The sequence below is a fragment of the Schistocerca piceifrons genome, chromosome 2, assembly GCF_021461385.2.
Source record: "Schistocerca piceifrons isolate TAMUIC-IGC-003096 chromosome 2, iqSchPice1.1, whole genome shotgun sequence".
In the NCBI taxonomy this organism is placed as follows: Eukaryota; Metazoa; Arthropoda; class Insecta; order Orthoptera; family Acrididae; genus Schistocerca; species Schistocerca piceifrons.
Genome location: NC_060139.1, coordinates 743,545,679 through 743,569,038, shown reverse-complemented (window position 1 = coordinate 743,569,038; position 23,360 = coordinate 743,545,679). Strand labels below are relative to the sequence as shown.

Below are 23,360 nucleotides of genomic sequence, written 5' to 3'. Positions count from 1 at the left end.
AAAACTGCTACACCAAGAAGAAATGCAGATGACAAACGGGTATTCATTGGACAAATATAGTATACTAGAATTGACATGTGATTACATTTTCACGCAATTTGGGTGCATAGATCCTGAGAAATCAATACCCAGAACAACCACCTCTGCCCATAATAACCGCCTTGATCCGCCTGGGCATTGAGTCAAACAGAGCTTGGATAGCGTGTACAGATGCATCTGCCCATGCAGTTTCAACACGATACCACAGTTCATCAATAGTAGTGACTGGCGTATTGTGACGAGCCAGTTGCTCGGCCACCATCGACCAGACGTTTTCAATCGGTGAGAGATCTGGAGAATGTGCTGGCCAGGGCAGCAGTCGAACATTTTCTGTATCCAGAAAGGCCCGTACAGGACCTGCAACATGAGTTTGTGCATTATCCTGCTGAAATGTAGGGTTTCGCAGGGATCGAATGAAGGGTAGAGCCACGGGTCGTATTACATCTGAAATGTAACGTCCACTGTTCAAAGTGCCGTCAATGCGAACAAGAGGTGACCGAGACGTGTAACCAATGGCACCCCATACCATCACTCCCGGTGATACACCAGTATGGCGATGACGAATACACGCTTCCAATGTGCGTTCACCGCGATTTCGCCAAACACGGATGCGACCGTCATGATGCTGTAAACAGAACCTGGATTCATCCGAAAAAATGACGTTTTGCCATTCGTGCACCCAGGCTCGTCGTTGAGTACACCATAGCAGACCCTCCTGTCTGTGATACAGCGTCAGGGGTAACCGCAGCCATGGTCTCCGAGCTGACAGTCCATGTTGCTGCAAACGTCGTCGAACTGTTCGTGCAGATGGTTGTTGTCTTACAAACGTCCCCATATGTTGACTCAGGGATCGAGACGTGGCTGCACGATCCGTTACAGCCATGCGGATAAGATGCCTGTCATCTCGACTGCTAGTGATACGAGGCCGTTGGGATGCAGCACGGCATTCCGTATTACTCTCCTGAACCAACCGATTCCATATTCTGCTAACAGTCATTGGATCTCGACCAACGCGAGCAGCAGTGTCGCGATACGATAAACCGCAATCACGATTGGCCACAATACGACCTTTATCAAAGTCGGAAACGTGATGGTACGCATTTCTCCTCCTTACACGAGGCATCACAACAACGTTTCACCAGGCAACGCCGGTCAACTGGTGTTTGAGTATGAGAAATCGGTAGGCAACTTTCCTCATGTCAGCACGTTGTAGGTGCAGCCACCGGCGCCTACCTTGTGTGAATGCTCTGAAAAGCTAATCATTTGCATATCACAGCATCTGCTTCCTGTCGGTTAAATTTCCCGTCTGTGGCACGTCATCTTCGTGGTGTAGCAATTTTAATGACCAATAGTGTACAATCTGTTGATTGGCTAACAATACGAGACCTTGGTTACCAATCCATTTTCAGGAAACCGCACCTCAGTAGCACATTTCCGCAAAATTTATGGTGCAAGTTTTGGGTGATATACACTGTAATCTATTCTACAGCTATATTACAGTAACTCGCCACTTCACGTAATCTAGCTCAGCCTGTGCAGTACGCAACCAGGCTTATGGGAAGTAGCAGCAGTTCAGTTAGCAACATTGTTGTAGACACATTCCGAGTGCATAAGCATACTGAAAATCCTGCACATAATAGCCATTTATATAACGGTGCACTAGTGTGTGCATGTGAGATTGTGATGTTTGACATAAATAAATACGTAGAATATAACTCGAGGAGTTAACGATATAGGAATTGAGGACTTCAAGAAGTAGTTTTAAAATATAATCTGAAAATACATACAAAATATACCTGCAACAATTACAAATGTAATGTATTCTGCGACAAGCGTAGGCTGCACGGACAGTTGTTTCCCTAAGCAACTGACCTCTATCTAAAGATCAAATTTTTCTCAAACCCGGTAAACAAATGAATGGTGAACATAAGGAATAACCAAAAGAATATCGTACTTAACCTCAATTAATACAGATTATTACAATACTGTATCACAGTACAAATTGAATTGTGGAAGTCTAAAGATGTATGTGTGTTTTCAATAAGCAATAGGATACTAAGTATTTGGTACACAGTAAAAAGTGAGGCAACGAAAAGAGCTCAAAGAAATGATTAAAAAAAATGAAAAATATTGCAAATGTACTAGAAGTGTTTTATTGGTCAGTTTCTACTACCGGTTACATTCTAACGCAGCATGGTGACTACAGATTTTACTCTTCAGTCATTTAACTAATGTTCGGGTTAATTGATGAAGGACTTTAAATTACTGAGGAGTATTTCTTTACAGAATAAAATACATACAATAAAAAAGTTTTGCATCATCTCGGTTCCTAGAAATCCGGAACCTGTACAAAAAATTGGAATAGAGATCAACATAAACTTCATTTCCGCCTTTTTATTGCTCATTAAAACCACACATTGCATGTTGTACCACCATACAGCAAGACCTTCAGATGAGGTGGTCCAGATTGCTGTATACACCAGAACCTCTAATACCCAGTAGCACGTCCTCTTGAATTGATGCATGTCTGTATTCGTCGTGGCATACTGTCCACAAGTTCATCAAGGCACTGTCGCTCCAGATTGTCCCACTCCCCAACGGCGATTTGCCGTAGATCCCTCAGTTCGATAGGGTTCATGTCTGTAGAACATGCTGGCCACTCTAATCGGGCAATGTCGTTATCCTGAAGGAAGTCATTCACAAGATGTGCACGATGGGGGCGCGAATTGTCGTCTATGAAGACAAATGCCTCGCTAATATGCTGCCGATATGGTTGCACTGTCTGTCGGAGGATGGCATTCGCCTATCGTCCAGTACTTACGGCGCCTTCCATGACCACCAGCGGCGTACGTCGGCCCCACATAATGCTACCCTAAGACAGCAGGAAACCTCCACCTTGCTGCACTCGCTGGACAGTGTGTCTAAGGCGTTCAGCCTGACTGGGTTGCTTCCAAACACGTCTCCGACGATTGTCTGGTTGAAGGCATATGCGACCCTCATCGGAGAAGAGAACGTGATGCCAATCCTGAGCGGTCCATTCGGCATGTTGTTGGACCCATCTGTACTGCACTGCATGGTGTCGTGGTTACAAAGATGGATCTCGCCTTGGACATCGGAAGTGAAGTTGCGCATCATGCAGCCTATTGCGCAAAGTTTGAGTCGTAACATGACGTCCTGTGGCTGCACGAAAAGCATCATTCGACATGGTGGCATTGCTGTCAGGGTTCCTCCGAGCCATAATCCGTAGGTAGCGGTCATCCACTGCAGTAGTAGTCCTTGGGCGGCCTGAGCGAGGCATTTCATCGACTGTTCCTATTCCTCTGTATCTCCTCCATATCCGAACAACATCGGTTTGGTTCACTGCGAGACGCCTGGACGCTTCCCTTGTTGAGAGCCCTTCCTGATACAAAGTAACAATGCGGACTTTATCGAATCGCGGTATTGACCGTCTACGCATGGTTGAACTACAGACAACACGAGCTGTGTACCTCCTTCCTGGTGGAATGACTGGAACTCATCGGCTGTCGGACCGCCTCCGTCTAATAGGCTCTGCCGTGCATGGTTGTTTACATCTTTGGGCGGGTTTAATGACGTCTCTGAACAGTCAAAGGGATTGTGACTGTGATACAAAATCCACAGTCATCGTCTGTCTTCAGGAGTTTTGGGAACTGGGGTGATGCAAAACTTTTATTGATGTGTATTCGTTTTTCCTTTCAACTTGTGTACTTAGGTTACAGAAGTCATGGGATACCTCCTAACATCGTGTCGGACCTCCTTTTGCCGGCGTAGTGCAACAACTTGACGTTGTATATACTCAGTAAGACATTGGAAGTATCCTGCAAAAATATTGAACCGGCTGCCTCTATAGCCGTCCAAAACTGCAAAAGTGCTGCCAGTGCAGAATTTTTTGCATGAACTAACCTCTCGATTACCATAAATATTCAATGGGATTCATGTCGTTGCGATTTGGGTGGCCAAATCATTCGCTAGAATTGTCCATAATGTGTTTCAGACCAGTCGTGAATAGCTGTGGCCCGGTGACACGACGCCATTGTTTGCGAACATGACATCCGTGAATGGCTGCAAATGGTCTCCAAGTAACCGAATGTAACCATTTTCACTCAACGAACGGTTCACTTGAACCAGAGGACCCAGTCTGTTCCAAGTAAACAGTCCACACCATTATGGAGCCACCACCAGCTTACACAGTGCCTTGTTGACGACTTGGGTCCATGGCTTTGTGGGGTCTGCGCCAGACTCGAATCAAACCACCAGCTCTTAGTAACTGAAATCGGGACTCACCTGATCAGGCTACTGTTTTCCAGCTGTCTATGATCCAACCGATATGGTCACAAGCCCAGGAGAGGCGCTGCAGGCAATGCGGTGATTTTAGCAAAGGCACTCGCGTCGGTCGTCTGCTGCCAAGGCCCACTGACGCCATCGATTCGTACGTCATAGATTCATCGTACGTCCCACATTTATTTCTGAGGTTATTTCACTCAGCGTTGCTTGTCTATTGGCACGGACAATTCTGGGCATAAGTCGATGCTCTCGGTCGATAAGCGAAGGCCGTCGGCCACTGCGCTGTCCGTGCTGAGAGGTGATGCCTGAAATTTGATATTCTTGGCACATTCTTTACATCGTGGATCTCTGAATACTGAATTTCTTAAGATTTCCGAAATGGAATGCCCCATGCACCTAGCTCCAGCTACGACTCCACGTTCAAAGTCTGTTAGTTCCTGTCGTGCGGCCATTATCACGTCGGAAACCTTCTCGCATGAATCACCGATTAGAAATGACAGCTCCTTCAATGCCCTGCCCTTTTATACCTCTTGTACGCGATACTACGGTCACTTGTATATGTGCATATCGCTATCCCATAACTTCTGTCATATATATATATATGCAGCCCCACAACGTCTTGAGAGAAGGGTTGAAACGTCCAACGGTGTCAGCGCTGTGAAAGGTTCGCAAGAGGATCTCCCCCTTGTTCATCGCATTGCATATATATATATATATATATATATATATATATATATATATATATATATATATATATATATATATTAACGCTCACATTTTCATCTCTGAAAAATGTATACAGAAAATTGAGTTTGCAGAGTAGTAAAGACATTTCATTGCATTGGTTAAGAAAGTATTGCGGAGATGTATATCGTTTCCATTAGCTAAGTGACGGGTGCAACAATTTCTTTAAATTTACTACTTTCTTTTTGCTCACACGCAGTATGTTGCGCTTTTGGAAGGTCACTACATATTTGTACATGTTTGGACTAAGTGTTCTCCAGACTTGTCTCCTAGTGACCTTCACTCAGAAAGTTTTTCAACAACAGTTCTAAACTGACTTGCAGTGGTTTCGTTGCAGGTGGAGATCATCATTTTCAAGTGGGGCAGTACTGGTGGATGGAGTCAAATTTACCACCTGAACTACACCAAACCGTACGAGTACACGAAGACTAATTTTCCTTTGGTCTTTGATCTTTTCTTTGTGGAGATAGGCATGGACAAAAAGCCACTGACCCCTGTAAGTATTCCATCAGGACACTAAAATGAGTATGACTTAAGAAGGATGAACAGTAATCGGAACTTAAGATATCTGAAAAATTAATGTTGTTGCTAGGCTCATAATAGTATGTGTACATCTGGAAAAGATGCAGATTTTTTTTAGTTAATGTGTTTTTTTGAAACTATGCGATGCCTTTAGAGAACTGCAAAAAGAATACATCATGTTTGGCAATATTCATGGTGCTACCCACACTCATTTGTTGAGCACGCTAGAAATGCACCTTCGGAAATTTCACACCAGCTCAGGAGCTGCTCTAGCATCTGACGGTCCGACACCTCTTATGTGGCGTTTGCTTGCCTTCAGGCAACAGAGCAGTCGCCAGACTGAATTTGCGTCTAAGCTTCTGACAGGTACATTTGTAAAATGCACAAGAAAGTTGAGTCGTTGGTACCAAGGGTGTTACCGAATTGGAAGATCTTAGAGGCACCCTTTGTCGTTTTATTCACCCATTTGTAAGTGTATCCAGAGTAAAAACGCCACGGGAGAGTAGAAAACATGAAGGCTGAAAATGCACAGGTGCCCTTTTCTGCTTCGGATCGCGTTCAAATGGTTTTAAACGGTCCCTATTGGTTTCAGCTCCTACACGAGAGCAAAAATTTTGGTCGCGCTGCACTCCGAAGGGATGCGAACACGTTCACTGGGGATGCAGCCCCACAACGTCTTGAGAGAAGGGTTGAAACGTCCAACGGTGTCAGCACTGTGAAAGGTTCGCAAGAGGATCTCCCCCTTGTTCATCGCATTGCGAACTGTAGCTTTCAGTCGGGAAAAGTGTGGAAATCAACCCTCATCCTCCCCCCCTCCCCCCCCCCCACCCCCCCACACACACACACACACACACACCAGCGAAAGGAGTGGTTTCATTAGCATCCTTTATACTGCCCGCTGAGGCCTCTTCGTGTCAGTTCTGAGCGGCGGTGGGTCTGAAATGTTTTCCTTGGCCACCCATAAGAATACGGCGTGGTTTCAACGCTTGGTGTCACGCTTCTAACCTCTGCCGCAGAGACGTCAAAAGATGGCGTGAAATGTGTGTAAGAGGGGCTGTGACGACCTTCCAATCGTGTGACACGGCCATGGTGGTGTTGAGCAGAATTGTGGTGAAATTTTGTGGCAATGAGTCATCATTAAGCCGCCTTACACCTCAGATGAACTTCTGATCTATGGCTTTTTTTCGCATGTGTTGGCACCTTGCTGTTTGAAGCGTCGCCTAGCTCCATGGTGACGTCACAGGGCGCCGCGCTTTTGCACCATTACGGAGCTAGGTTGTAGGCACCATTGAGTCAAATTTCAAACTTACGTTTCGCAATGGGAGACAATTACGGGGTTTCGAAGACGTGATCCTTTAATATTGTTGCACAGTGTATAAGAAATGGACGTCTGTGAGATAGGTACATACTTATTCAATGCAGAAGCTTACGTACACCCCATTGTGAAATGGGGCCTTCCCTCTGTCGAGCGATAGGAGCTGTTTTAAAATTTCGCGTTTACTTTGTTTTATGACGTAGCGGTTGTGAGGCCTTACGTGTAGTTGAGTTAGACATCATCTCACTTTTTCTGCTGATCATACTGAAACGCCCGCTAAACCCGCTGGGCAGAACAGGTAATTGGGATTGTGGAAAGGGCCAAATAAGTTTGGGGTCAGTTTCACCTTCTAATTGTAATTTAATAACACATTTACAACCAAAGCGGCACATAGCCGAACCTTTACCAAATGCAACTCTTTCACGGCTGAAGGCCTCGAAACAAGAAATCTTAGAAACCAACAAGATAAAAATGCAGTTAAAATAGCAAATAAAATAATTAAAAAAACATATCACAGCTAGGTGTAAAGGCTCAAGGCAAAGTAGATAGAACAAACATATGCAAGGTACAATACAAATGGCTTAAGGCCACAATTAAAATTCAAAATTTTAAAATAAATTACCATAATATTTTAAAAGCAGAATGCCGCAATGTTTAAGTTTGAAAGATAATTTTAAGAATAAAGTTGCAAGGCCAAAAGCCCACAATTAATTTTCCAAAATTTTTAAAGAAATATAACCATAAGCCTTAAATTTTAAATAGCTGGAAACAGATAATGAAACACTGGTGGGAAAGACAATAAAGACAATGGCACTCACAGGCCTCCAGGGAGGTCGGTCTGCCCTCGTTCACTTTGGTGAGACAGGTGGTGAGTCCAACTACACTTGATCCGTCGGACCCCAACCAGGGGACAGCCACTGACCGACCGACACAACAACTTGCTTGCCATCAACCAGTACATGACAACTCAAACACAAAAGGTTACGAACGTGGTAATCCGCAATGATGTATGTATTAGCTGACAAAATTACACACCATGTTGGACAGTGGCAACAGGTGAGGAAAGGACACTGCCTGAAATTACGTTAGCGGCCAGGGCAGGTAACCGGAACACTAACAGCCACAAGGCAGAAAATTCCGCTGGTACACTTGAATTTGAAATAAGGTAATATAGTTAACTTCACCCAAAAAGAACACTCCTTGAATTTACGTCAGTGGCCAGGGCATGTAACCAGAACACTAATGGCCACAAGGCAGAAAATTCCGCTGGCGCACTCGAATTGTAGTCAACCAATAAAGTTAATTGCACCGCATGGCGACTAAATTTCAGCAATAGAAACACTCGGTGTTGCTCACAGGAAAACCTCCCCAACTGCGAACCACTGAAAGGAACCATCACAACATTAATGGACGTGGCTTGGGTAGTTGAAACCACTACTCAACTTTGGCGTCCTGGGTCGGTGAACCACGAAGCTCATAGCGATCGGACAGCTCTACACACACACACCGACATTGCGCAGCGACCGCCAGCGGACCCAGCCGTCTGCACCGAGCGGAGATAACTTCTCTGGTCCGCAGCAACCGACCGACTTCTTTCAGAATGCTGACAACTTCTAAAATAGTCGTCAGTGGAAATAACACCAACTGCACACACAACCTGACAAACACATGCATGAAGACCGAAACAATACCTAACAGTAACTAAGCGCGCACAAAGACGATTCGGGAGTCGATGCACACACACACAGATGGCTCATGAACGACTGGCGAGCCAAAACGTGCCGTCCGGCAGGACGACCAACTGACGATCCACCAAGACCGTGGCCCGGCTCAAGTGATGCGTGGCGGCAATGGTTGGGCGAGCCATGTCGATGCAGACCTCACTGCTGCTCCAACCCGACTGCAGTAGTGCCGCATTGCAACTCCCCGACTGGCAGGTCCGGACTGCGCTCCAGACGGGTACCAACTGGCTGGCAGCCCGAACTCGCGACCCGAACTCCCTTACGACAGACAACGACCGGGCAGTAATAGCAATCCGGCACAGATACTACGAGAAGGGATATATCGATACGCGCTGCTAGCGCTGTTCACAGTCAGGCAAAGCAGCAACTCAGTGACAGTAGTAATTTAAATTAACGTAACGAGGTGGAAGTACGTTAAAAACAGGGTGTAAAATACATGATGGCGGGAACACGAGCCATGCACGGCTCAACCTCCCACCCCTCAAACAAGAACCGGGGTGTGATATGCCGAAATAATTTAACTAGCAGGCACAAGATAATAGTCGACAAAGGCCGCAAGCGAAACACTCGGTCGGACCCACCCCTGCAGAGGAAACATGCCCACTGGCTACCTGACTTCCCTGCCCCGGGAAGATACCGACCTAAGTCTGGCAAGACGACCAATTCACAGCCATTGCTAAGCCAACAAGGAAAATAGCGAGACACCCTTCGAACTTCAACAATGCAGTGGAAACATTCCCCAGGCAACCCGACAGCCCTACACAGCAGAAGGCACTGAGCTAAGCCTCACAAGATGACCAAAGAGCTACCAGAACTTTAAGACCAGAAGGTAATGTCTGAACGGATTACCAGTGCCCGCACTCAATCCAGCTGACTGTCACCAGGTTGGGTTCCCTCTAGAAGACAAATAGTGTCTTGAAGGCCTTCAATAGCCTTAAAGGAAACCCAATTGCCGCTCCTGTCTCTCCGATCACAGCCGACGTGACGTCAACCGGCTGCAGCATGCCAGCGCGCGAACGTGATACCAGTTCTGGAGCACTGCCCTCAGTCGGCTGACGCCTTACTGCCAACTCATAAACGAGATGCTCTCTTCTCAGCAGGCCAATCCTCGGACCCTGTCTGACTGCCATTATCTTAACACCTGAAACAATAACAAGCCAAACAGTACGATGCCACAGACACAATAGGAACAAGAGTGATAGTGACCGTAACTAAGTGTAACCACGCTCTGCTACCAGTGAAACGCCAGCTAAACCCGCTGGGCAGAACAGGTGACTAGGATTATGGAAAGTGCCAAATAAGGTTGGGGTAAGTTTCACGTTAACATTGTAGTTTTTTATAATCTAATTACACATTTACAACCAAAGAGGCACATAATCGAACCTTTACAACTACGAGTCTCAAAATGCAAGGCCTCCAAACAAGAAATCTTAAAAATCAACGAGATAAAAATGCAGTTAAAATAGGCTGTAAAATAATTAAAACATAAAAAGCCTCAAGGTAAAAATGGATAGAACAGACATATGCAAGGTGCAATACAAACGGCTGAAGGTCCACAATAAAATTTTCAAGATTTTAAAATAAATTACCATAACCTTTCAAAGGCAAAGACGCAATGTTTAAGCTTGAAAGGTAATTTCTAGAATAAGGTTCCAAGCTGTAATGTTTAAGGTTGAAAGGTAATTTTAAGAATAAATTTCCAAGGCTGAAGGCCCACAATTAATTTACCAAAATTAAAAAAATAACCTTAAGCCTTAAATTTTAAGTAACTGACACCAGACTAAAAGAAATGACAACACAATGGCAATTACCTTTTAGCAAATATCCACTTGCTGGAATTCAAACTTTTTTACATAAAACACAGTAAAAGTAAGAAATTTTTCTTTTATCATTGGCTATGATAGATTATAAACTGACAATTAAACATTGGTGAGAAAGACAGTAAAGACAACAGCACTCAGAAGCCTCCAGTGGGTCGGTCTGCCCTCGTTCACTCAGGTGAGGCAGGTGGTGAGCCCAAGTACACTTGATCCGTCGGAACCCAACCAGGGGACAGCCACTGACCGACCGACACAACGATTTGCTTGCCACCAATCGGTACATGAGAATTCAAACACAAAATGTGACTGGCGTGATTATCCACAGACAAATATGTATATGTATTAAGCTGTCAAAATTACACACCGTGTTGGACAGCGACAACAGGTGAGGAAAGGACACTGCCTAAAATTACATTAGTGGCCAGGGCAGGTAACCAGAACAGCAACGGCCACAAGGCAGAAAATTCCGCTAGTGCACTTGAATTGTAATCAAGCAATATACTTAATTGCAACACATAGCAGCTAAATTTCCTCAATAGAAACACTCGGTGTTGCTCACAGGAAAACATCCCCAACTGCGAACCACCGAAACGAACCACACAACACGAATGGACGTGGCTTGGGTAGCTAAAACCACTACTGAACTTTGACGTTCTGGGTTGGTGAACCACGAAGCTCGTAGCGATCAGACAGCTCCACACACGCTCTGACACTGCGCAGGGACCCCCAGCAGACCCAGCCGACTGCACCGGATGGAGATGACTTCCCTGGTCCGCAGCAACCGACCGACTCCTCTTAGAATGCCGACAACATCTAAAATAGTCGCCAGTGAAAATAACACCAATTACACACACAAATTGACAAACACACAAAGACCTGAACGATACACAACAGTAACTAAGCACGCTCGAAGACAAATCGGGAATCGATGCACACACACACAGCCGACTCATGAACGATCGGCGAGCCAAAACGCGTCGTCCAGTAGGACGACCGACCGACGATCGACCAAGATCGCGGCCCGGTTCAAGTGATGCATGGCGGCAATGGTCGGGCGAGCCATGTCGACGCAGACCTCACTGCTGCTCCAACCCGACTGCACTATTGCTGCATTGCAACTCCCCGACTAGCAGGTCCGGACTGCGCTCCAGACACGTTCCAACTGACTGGCATCCCGAACTCCCGACGCGAACTCTCTTACGACAGACAGCGATCGGGCAGTAATAGCAGTCAAGCAAAGATACTACGAGAGGGGATATATAGATATGCGCTGCTACCGCTGGCGCTACGGTCGCAGGTTCGAATCCTGCCTCGGGCATGGATGTGTGTGATGTCCTTAGGTTAGTTAGGTTTTAAGTAGTTCTAAGTCCTAGGGGACTGGTGACGACAGATGTTGTCCCACGGTGCTCAGAGCCATTTGAACCATTTTTTGCTACCGCTGGTCACGGTCAGGCAAAGCAGCAACTCAGTGACAGTAGTAATTTAAATCAACGTAGTGAGGTGGAAGTACGTTAAAAACAGGATGTAAAATACATGATGGCGGGAACACGAGCCACGCACGGCTCACATACGGTCTGCTGTGGCAGGTATCACAAAATGCGCTTACCTCTCTCTGTTCAGCGTGCCACTATTCTGCCTCCTGGTTGAAACTCTTCGGCAACTACCCGCTCGTTGATACACGCTGCATGATGCACGCTGTTTTGCATAACTTGAGTTCAAAAGAACTGCTGAAAGCACTTCAAAGGGCCGAGCAGAGACACCTCTGCGTGGAGTCAGGTTAGCTGTTGGGAAGCTGTTAAGCGCCAACGACGCCAATAAGACATTATTAGAGTTCAGTTCTTTATTCTCAATGTTTACAAGTCGTCCTTCTTCTTGGCTGTTGCTAATTCAACTGCATGTTGGGTTCTAGCTGACTTCCGCCGAGTCAGCCCAGCGTTTGCAGGCCCAGAAGGTGATATCGGAAATCCTGGCGGTGTTCGGGACGGTGGCTGTTCACTCCAACACGGATCCCACTCTGAATTCTATAATGACCCTTGATGATCCATCCGCGATGTAGCTGGTGTCGGTAGTCGTATGGTCGGTTGATCTCCTCCCTAACCCTGGTAGCTTTCAGCACCCAAAGGTCTCTCGGTGTTAAACAGGAACGCAGACTCCAAGAGGCAATGTTGCTGCCTTCCACCTTGCACTCCGGTATTGACAGCACTATCGGAAGACAGTCAGTTTCTCCATCAGTAGGTGGTGTGCAATGAGCAGCGTGAAGTTCACCTGGTGGGGGCCATTAATTTGAGTACATCTTCGGCTAGTTGATAGACTGTGCCGGAGCATCTAGGAGATAGATCCACTACAGTATCGTAAACATGGGATCGAGGGCTATTGCTGCGAATGCCATCGGTCCGAATGATCAACTCGTGACAAAATCTGGAGTACTGGAGTATTTAAAGGAAGTTAGCGTAAGGCTATGGAGACGCCTGCTCCCCCTCTCGATGGAGAGACTGACCAGCAGACGCAAGACGAAGAGACGCCCACCGAGACAACCTCACACGATGAGGAAGAGCAGGAGGAAGAATTGCACGAATGCCTGCCGCTCCCAAACGAGCGCAGCGTGCAGGCTGTGCTAAAGAAGACATCCGTGTCATTTCGAGACGGGACGTACCCACGCCTAAACAACCCATTTCCTTTTACCCCTCCGGACATTCCTAAACCTCCTCTTCCCCATAAACCGCATGATGTCGGCGAAGTTCGCGACCTCACGGTTGGTGTCATACCGAAGACGGAGCTTAGGATCACAAATACCAATCCTGTATTCAACCCTGACAACTGGGTACATATTTTCCGTATTTCAGGAAACTGGTTGAAGGAGGAATGGCGGCTGAGAAGAAAGAAGCCTCCCCCTGAGGATACGCCAGCCATCGAGTACTTCAACAACCCGAAGAAGAAGAAGAAGTTAATTTAACCGCTAGCTTGCTTGCTGCCATGGTTTCTTTCTACAGGAGCACAACACCAGGACAATTGATCAAATGAAGCCCACTATCATCAGCCAGAGAACACTGAGGGGAAATAGCAGCCATCTGCTTACTCTCCAGCACATCGGACCATATGAGAGGTCCGTCTGTCTTGCGACCTGCGACCTGGGGCCATGACGCAAAGCTCGGTTCATATGCATAATGACCGAATGTGTCCTCCTCATTCTGCTACATTCATTTAACCGGCTGTTAACTGCTGTGTCGATCCCTCGCTATGTGCTCTTATGAAATAGATACAGTTTACTTCAATGTGCCTTACAAGCTAACGAATATGCTTGTCTTGCTTTGTTCAGTTTTCCGTCCTCCTTACCACTAAATGCTTATTCCTTACTTGGTAGACAGTGCCATCGACCTGACCTACTTGCGACATAATGCGCTTCCTGCTTCCGCCACTGTTTCTGGTACGACTTGAATTTGCCTGAAGCAATGTGAGTTTCGATAATATTTTTCTAATTTCCACCCTTACTATTCTGCGCCTAAAAGTATTTAAACACAAATAAATGAAAAACTTAGCTTACCACACTACTTTTTATAATTATTTTTTAAATTAAATTATTACGAGTATAATAATTTTATGTCGCTCAACGGCCAAGTGTACCTCTTTTAGTTAAATGCTATGTCGGTGACTTGCGTGTCCCAATTATTACCATCATATCCTTTCCCTGATTTTGTACCTGTAGCACTGTGGGCTTTAAGTTCATCATTAGTCTTTCTAACAGCTCTGTCCGCCATAAAGTATCATCACGTCCCTTATTTGCTGCCCAGAAATAATTTTTGAGTTATGGATAACGAGTTTATTTTGCTCTATGACTGGAAGTTTGCGCCATATGCAGAGCTACTTTAGCCTTTGCACTGAGATTTTAATTATATGCTCAATTTTAAATTCAAATTTTAAAAGATGCATTTCTGGAATGACGTTGCATCAGACTGGAATGGAACAGATTGAAATGTGGACTCCCATCTGTGCCTCACTTTAAATTATTTTTATATGTGTCATTTTTGCATTCGTGCCACAGTCGAAAGGTATAATTTAAGATTTGTGCCTTAATTTTGTCGTCTACCGCTTGTAATCCGCCTTTACCAAAGTGCATTTGGGCAGACATCTTCCACTGGTTGATTTTAAGCATAATAAAAACGTTCTGTGACAATTCAGTGGGTAAATCGTCCCCTTGATGATCAATAATATTGCGCAATATTTCTTGATGCTCAATAACATGGAATATGTGGGGGTTATGTTAGACGTTGCGCAGTAGTATTGAGAACATAAAAACCTTTTGAAATACATTGCTATGTCCAGGAATACTGGGTGTTTCAATAGCGGGGTTTCAATGCTTCGTAGCATTTATTAAATCCAGTTCATAACCAACGCATCAAATGACAGAGCTACTCAAACAGTTTTAATTGTCTTCTGCGTGCATGTCCATGCACTGTTCCTGTGTCTTCCGTCAGAAAGCGCTAGCAACAAAGATGGCAGTTACTGAACAGAAAGATTTTTGTGGTTTACAGTTTGCAAGGACTGAATCTGTTGGTCCAGTGCACGTGTTTTCCCTATTAAGTTCCATTGCAACCCTCTAAGTGATAATGGCATCTATAGACAGTATCATCAATTTGAAAAAAAACTGGCTGTCTTTTCAAAGATCAGAGTACAGTACACTCAAGAGTGACTGAAGAATACGCTGAACGAGTGAGAGAGTCTTCCACTCGTAGCCCCAAAAAGTGTGGAAAGCTAGCCGTCAATTACCAGTTCCAGTAACGTCTATATGCAGACTTTTAAACAGACGCTTACAACCACGTCCTTATCGTTTGCAGTTTTTACAAGCTCTAAAACCTGCAGACAGGTTTACATACCAATTTTGCAAAGGAAACGTTGTTGCATGATGATGAAGATAGTTTGGATCGTGTCGTCTTTAGTGATGAATCGACGTCTCACATAAGTGGAAATGTGAACACACATAATGTGCGCATCTGGAGGTCAAGAAACCCTAACAGAATGGTGCAATTGCAACGAAACTCCCCAAAATTGAATGTTTTTTGTGTCGTATTCCGGTGGAAAGTTTATAGGATTTTCTTTTTTGGTAAAGCAACAGTAACTGGCGCTTCTTATCTTGATGCGCCATAACTATGGACCTTTGCTCAGTTGGAAAATGCTGAACCACCGAACTTTGGCGGCAAGATGGTACTCCGCCTCACTGGCAAACTCAGTACAGGTTCAGTTAACTGCTGTTGCACCTGACCACTGGACATGTCAGGAGACACAGCTTCTTTCGTAAGGCCAGGTAGTGCTACATTCGTGTAAACGAGAGGTTTAGCTAAAGCATGCGAAATCACTTCTAGAATTGTATAAAATTTTTGTGATGAATAAAAACACCTTACTCCAGATTCAGAGGGGGAAGGGGGCGGGGGAGTGGCAAGAGCCTTTGTATTCTGACAGCCATTTCCAGTAAAGGACCACATGTTGCGCCATCATAAAAAGTTATGTAAACTTTCATTTTTCTTTTCATTCAATCTCAAATCTCTCAACAATTTTTTGTGAGTGAACTTTGAGCCTCCTTGACCTAATTTTTCATCCTCACTTTTTTCTGCTTGCAACAAAGTAGAGCAATTATCACAGCATCAGCGTATTTGTCAACAGTCTGAACCACAGTGTTATTGACCGTCTAGTGTCCGCTTAATATCTTGCTTCCAATACGTTGATTACAGTTAACCTTATGCTTGTTTTGATTTCTTTAATTTTTGTTTGTGTGCAAGGCTTTGTCTTCGTTTTAAGTCTAGCTGCTTCTTCATTATATTGTTATTGAACCGTGGTGAGTCCTTCCTAATCTTCACCATATTCCAAGGCACCACTGAGTCTAACATGTGGTCTACAAAACAAAAACTCCGTCCGAACACAACTCGGAAGGCCCAGCGATGCTGACCGACCGTCGCGTCATCCTCAGGATATAGGCGCCACTGGATGCGGATATAGAGGGGCAGGTGTTAAGCACACCGCTCCCTCTCCTGGCAGTTGTCAGTTTTCGTGAGCTGAGCCGCTACTTCTTAATCAAGTAGTTACTCAGTTTTCCTCACAAGCGCACTCGCCATCAGCGGTCAGCAGACCAGTCACCTATCCAAGTGCTAGCGAAGCCCGACAGCGCTTAACTTCGGTGATCTGACGGGAACTAGTATTACCACTGTGGCAAGGCTTTTGGCATATGGTCTGCAATGCCTCTGAAATTATTACCAGATATATTCCGCATTTTCATCCTTGACCTATTTGTTAACCGCTGATAGGTCAGGTTCACACATAAAGCACACCTCTGGCAAGACGCAATCAATACCTTCACTGCGCGATAACAACGGTGAAGTCACTGATGACAGTGCCACTAAAGCAGAGTTATTAAAAACGTTTTTCCGAAACTCCTTCACCAAAGAAGACGAAGTAAATATTCCTGAATTCCAATCAAGAACAACTGCCAAGATGAGAAATATAGAAGTAGATATCCTCGGTATAACAAAGCAGCTTAAATCACTTAATAAAGGCAAGGCCTACGGCCCAGATTGTATACCAGTCAGGTTCCTCTCAGAGTGTGCTGATAAAATAGCTCCATATTTAGCAATTATATACAACCACTCGCTCACAGTAAGATACGTATCTAAAGACTGGAAAATTGTTCAAGTCACACCAATACCCAAAAAGGGTAGTAGGAGTAATCTGCTGAATTACAGGCCTATATCACTAACGTCGATTTACAGTAGGGTTTTAGAACATATACTGTATTCGAACATTATGAAGTACCTCGAAGAAAACAATTTATTGGCATATAGTCTGCACGGATTCAGAAAATATCGTTCTTGTGAAACACAACTAGCTCTTTATACTCATGAAGTAATAAGTGCTATCGACAGGGGATGTCAAATTGGTTCCATATTTTTAGATTTCCAGAAGGCTTTCGACACCGATCCTCACAAGCGTATTCTAACCGAACTGCGTGCTTAAATAGTATCGCCTCAGTTGTGCGACTGGATTCGTGATTTCCTGTCAGAAAGGTCACAGTTTGTAGTAATAAACGGAAAGTCATCGAGTAAAACAGAAGTAATTTCCGGCGTTATAGGCCCTCCATTGTTCCTAATGTACATGAACGACGTAGGGGACAATCTGAGTGGCCGTCTTAGATTGTTTGCAGATGATGCTGTCATTTACCGTCTTGTAAAGTCATCAGATGACCAAAACGACTTGCAAAATGATTTAGATAAGATATCTGTATGGTGCGAAAAGTGCCAATTGACCCTGAATAAAGAAAAGTGAGAAGTTATTCACATGAGTACTAAAAGAAATCCGCTAAATTTCGATTACGCGATAAGTCACACAAATCTGAGGGCTGTAAATTCAACTAAATACTTAGGGATTACAATTACAAATAACCTAAATTGGAACGATCACATAGATAATATTGTGGGTAGAGCAAACCAAACACTGCGATTCATTGGCAGAACACTTAGAAGGTGCAACAGGTCTACCAAAGAGACTGCTTACACTACGCTTGTCCGCCCTATTCTGGAGTACTGCTGTGCGGTGTGGGATCCGCATCAGGTGGGACTGACGGATGACATCGAAAAAGTACAAAGAAGGGCAGCTCGTTTTGTATTATCGCGAAATAGGGGAGATAGTGTCACAGACATGATACGTGAATTGGAGTGGCAATCATTAAAACAAAGGCGTTTTTCGCTGCTACGGGATCTTCTCATGAAATTTCAATCACCAGATTCCTCCTCCGATTGTGAAAACATTCTGTTGGCACCCAACTACATAGGGAGAAATGATCATCACGATAAAACAAGAGAAATCAGGGCTCGCACGGAAATATTTAAGTGCTCGTTTTTCCCGCGTGCCGTTCGAGAGAGGAACGGTAGAGAGACAGCATGAAGGTGGTTCATTGAACCCTCTACCAGGCACTTTATTGTGAATAGCAGAGTAATCACGTAGATGTAGATGAAGTTTCATAGCGACCCATTAAAGATACAAATGGTTTGCTGCAGTTGTACATCTACATCAGTACTCCGCAACACCCCTGGTGGTAGGTGGTGCATGTAGTCGTGGTGCTGATCCATGCCCCCCCCCCCCCCCTCCTTTCCCTGTCCCATTCGCGAATTGCACGTTGAAAGAACGATTGTCGGGAAGCCTCCATGTTAGATCTATCTTCTCGAATTTTCTCGTTGTGGTCATTTCACGAAACGTCTGTGAGACAAAATAATATATTGGCCGACGCTTCCGGGAATGTACTCTATGGAAACTTCAATAGTAAAACTTGCCGTGAAGCACAACTTCTCTCTTGTAGCCTCTGTCACTAGAGTTTTTTGAGTATTTCCGCAATGCTCTCAAACGGCCCTACGATCCTGTGACGAAACGCGGCGCTCTTTCTTGCATCTTCTTCATCTCTTCTGTCAGCCCTATTTGATAAGGGACCCAGGTTAATGAGCAATACCCAAGAATCGGTCAAACAATTGCATTGTAACCCTCTTCTTTAGCAGACGAATTACATTTTCTTAAGTTTGTTCCCGTGAACCTCAGTAGAGCCTCTGATTTTCCTACTATTTCTTTTAAGTTGTCGTTCCACTTAAGGATGCTCTAGATAGATACTCCTATACATTTTACTGTTTCTACTATTTCCAGCAATATTTGATCAATAGTGTAGTTGTCTGACTCGGAGCGAACGGCTGCCGATGATGTCTGTACGTTAGGGACGGTCTCTAGATATGCGGGAGGCAACAGAATACCACCGCAAATTATTTTCCCATTATGAAGTAGTGTCCATTTTATATTTAGAATATCGCTTCCTCTCATGTTAAATAAATATCCGAAGTAATCTCCCACTCGGATCTACAGAGGAGCGGGTATGAAAACTTGAAAGAAGGCGTAGTATCAAAGCAAGGATTAGTACCTGGATACCAGAACACTGTGACAAGCAGGAAAACTAGAAAACCTTAAGAGAGAGGGCGAATAGAACAATACGAACTTTGTAGGAGTTTAAGGTAAGATGCGATGGATGCAGAAATTGCAGTTACATGAATACATAATACAGGGTCTGTCCCAAAAGTTCCCAAAATGAGTTTTTTAAATCATTTGTTCAATATTAGTTTACAATCTGTTCAGCACTTTCCAAATTATTCTTCCCCTGCTTCGATGCGCTATTGCTAACGCTTCACCCAACCACTGAAGGCGCCCTGGAAGCCGTCAATCAGAATCTCCCTTAGTTTGGTGGTCGAAGCTACTTTTGCCGCTTCCAGCGGCCCATGCCGAGTTTCTATCATGGTTCTTTTGATCCTTGGGAACAAAAAGAAGTCCGTTGGTACCAGATTGGGGTTTTACGGCGGCAGGGGCAGTGATGCCACACCCATTTTGGCCAGCAACTCGGAAACAATGAGCGCGGTGTAGCCTGATGCATTGTCATGGTGCACGTGCCAATTGTCGCAAATTTCTATTCGGATGCGTCGAATCCTGTTACACAACCGTTTGAGCATTTGACAGTAAAACTGCTTGTTGACTATTTGTCAAAATGGTTCAAATGGCTCTGAGAACTATGGGACTCAACTTCTGGTGTCATCAGTCCCCTAGAACTTTGAACTACTTAAACCTAACTAAGGACATCACACACATCCATGCCCGAGGCAGGATTCGAACTTGCGACCGTCCGCTCGGCCACCGCGGCCGGCGACTATTCGTCCTTGTGGTACAAATTCACTGTGAACCACACCTTTTCTGCCAAAAAAACGCGATGAGCATTGCCTTGATTCGCAATTTCATCACCCCTGCTTTTTTTGGGTGAGGAAACTCTTTGGTGTGCGACCCACTGCGCTGACACTTTGATTCGGGATCATACTCAAAAATCGACGTCTTGTCCACTGCGATCACTCTGTCCAAATATTCTGGGTCCGTTTCATAGCGTTCACACAATTCCTGGCACTTCAACAAACTCTGCTCCTTCGTATCATTCGCCAGGACTTTACGCACCATTTTCGCACAGACTCTCCTCATTTGAGGTTCCTCAATTAAAATGCGGTGAACGATTGTTTCGGGTATTCCACACTCCTCTGCAATCATCTGAACACTTAATCGTCTGTCCTTGTCCACAACTTGACTCACTTTTTGCACCGAGTGGTCCGTTTGTGATGTCGACGGGCGTCCCGAGCGGTCAACGCCGTTGACGGGCTGCCAACCTTCCCAGAACATGAAGTTTTGGCTTTGTTTCATCGCCCTGTCACTGCAGGCTCCCTGAAACATTTCGAGCGTCTCCTACCCGTTTTTTCCCAATTTCACACAGAACTTGATTGCATAACGCCGCTCCAAAAACTAGTCCCTTGTTTCCTCGACGAGTGTGCAGTAGATACCTCTGCACAGAGCGTGACTCTGCCTTAACAACTGCCCGCAGGCACTGATGCCGGTCTAGTTTCGATCTCCTACCAACTTCTCTGCCCAAAGCTCCACCCCATCAGCCAGAGTTGCCAACTACCAAAAATCATTCTGGGAACTTTTGGGGCACACCCTGTATACTACTCAGGAGGACAAATAAAAAGAAGAAATAGAGTAGGGGTGATGATGACGCAGGAACTGGCTAAGTGTATGGAAAATGTAGATTATGCAAGTGACAGGGTTACTGGTGAAGGCTGAAAGGAGTAAAAAAAAGTTATATTAATTATTCGCATGCATATAACAACCTCAGAACATGATGAGCAACTCATAAAGGAAACAATTAGCCCCATAGAGAAAGTAATGGATGAGAATCAAGAATGCAGCAAAATAGTAATGAGCAACTGGAAAGTCATTGTGGGAGATGAGAAGTAGGAAACCACAGTAGGCAGTCATGGTTTTGGAAGTAGGAATCACAGAGGTGAACGGCTTATTGACTTCTACAGGGAAAGACAGCTAGTAGTTCAAGCATCACAATAGGAGGATCTACACTTGGAAATGTCCAGGGGATAAATATAGAAACCAAATCGATTTTCGACTTGTGAAAGGAAGGTATAGAAATGGAACCAAAAAGATGCACACTTTACCAGGTGCAGATATTATTAGCGACAATGATTTACTTATGGCAGGCATAGAAATAAAAATTTAAAAAAAAGCTGAAGATAGCTGCCATGGTGAAGCAGTGGAACCTAGAGAAGATAAGATCCAGGAGAGAAAGAATTCTGGAAATGCTCTCACTTGAACTCATTCACACATTACTAGACAAAGGACCATCTGAAAGTGTCAACGAGTATTAGAATATGTTGAAAGGCGGAATCTTACAAAGGGGACAGAAAAGTATGGGATATGTAAACTGGAAAAGGGCTAAAAAGTCTTGAGTCACACAGGAAATAATTTAGAAGATGGAGGAGAGAAGGAAATTAAAAAACAAAAACAATGAAGATGCAAGAAAACTGTACAGAAGACTGAATAACGCATTGCACAGAGAAACAGAACAGGCCAGGGAAAAATGGCTAAAAGAGGAGTGCGAATCAACTGAAGAACTGGAGAGAGGGGAAAACACGATTTACTGTACAACTGAGTAAACACTACTACATAGGATCAAAACAGACCAAGAGGTAATTTTATGGAAATTCTCAGCAAAGATGAAAATTTAGTGTACAAATATCGTGAGGACGTCCTTCAGGGAGGTTAAGACTATTTAAAGGAGCTATATGATACAGACTGCAAATCAACAAGTGTGAACTTCACCCCGCGAACAGCGTAAATGACGACGAGAAGGAACCAACAATCATAGAGAAAAAGTAATGAATGCAATAACAGCAAAGAAATGGGAAGTAGTAGATATGGTTACAGTACCAGGAAAAATACTAAAATACTTTAACCAAGGAGGACCAACATATATAGCGAGGTTACGTAACAAAATATATGGCAGTGGTGAATGGTCAGAAAACTTTCTGTCAACAGTAATGATTCCAGTACCAAAGAAATAAGGAACCAAGAGGTGCAGTGAGCACAGGACAAATGTTAGCCTTATTTCACATTCTCCCAAAGCTATGTTAAGAATCATTAATAAATGACTGGAAGAGCTGATGGAGGAGAATCTACCAAAAGAACAGTTTGTTTGCAGATAGAATACAGGCGCAAGGAATACAAAAGGATTCATGCGAGTTTTGGGTGAGCGGTTTACTGAAAGCGGAAGATATATATATATATATATATATATATATATATATATATATATACATATATATATATATATATGCTTTTATTTTCTCTTGGTCCTCAGAATGGCAGATGTACTGGCATAATAAAATGAAAGACGGTAATATATCAGAATGCTGCTATAATTGTTAATTGCTAGACATTTTACATTAGCAATAAGCCTATTTCGGCATTATCGCCATCTTCAGGCACTTGCAACCAAATAGGCTTTGTTATAAGTTGTGAGATTATAACTAATAACAGTTTTGTTTCACTGTGTGCAAGTATTTACTTCCACACTGCATCATGGCGCTGTCGCTGTCTTATAATCTTACTGTTGCATAGGTCGTTTCCAAATGCAGCCAAGTTTTTAAATATTTATCTTAATCTCTATTAATTGCTATTATTCGCAGATGTTAAGTCAGGTCATACTGTTGTTGGTTTGACAGCTACGACTGACAGCTAATCCAGAGATGCTGTATGGTTTTATGCATATCATGCGCAGGAAGTACCCCATAGTGTGGTACCATAAAGCATCGCTGGATTAGCTGTCAATCGCAGCAAAACAAATCCACAATAGTATATCCGAGCGATAAGCTTATATCTCCAAACAACAGAAATTAACAGAGATTAAGATGAATATTTCAAAAATTATCTGCAGTTAGAAACGACTTATTCAACAGTAAGATTATAGGACAGCGACAA

The 23,360-nt window shown here is 44.2% G+C and overlaps 1 protein-coding gene across 2 annotated transcripts in view; it reads left to right on the top strand.

The window, feature by feature from the left end:
* The window catches only part of LOC124777655, a 212,112-nt gene that overhangs the window by 128,847 nt on the left and 59,905 nt on the right, over positions 1 to 23,360 (top strand). For both annotated transcript variants that reach the window (XM_047253136.1, XM_047253135.1), the window contains exon 3: positions 5,423 to 5,581. In XM_047253136.1, coding sequence (XP_047109092.1) covers positions 5,423 to 5,581 — 159 coding nt within the window. The remainder of the gene's footprint in view (positions 1 to 5,422; positions 5,582 to 23,360) is intronic.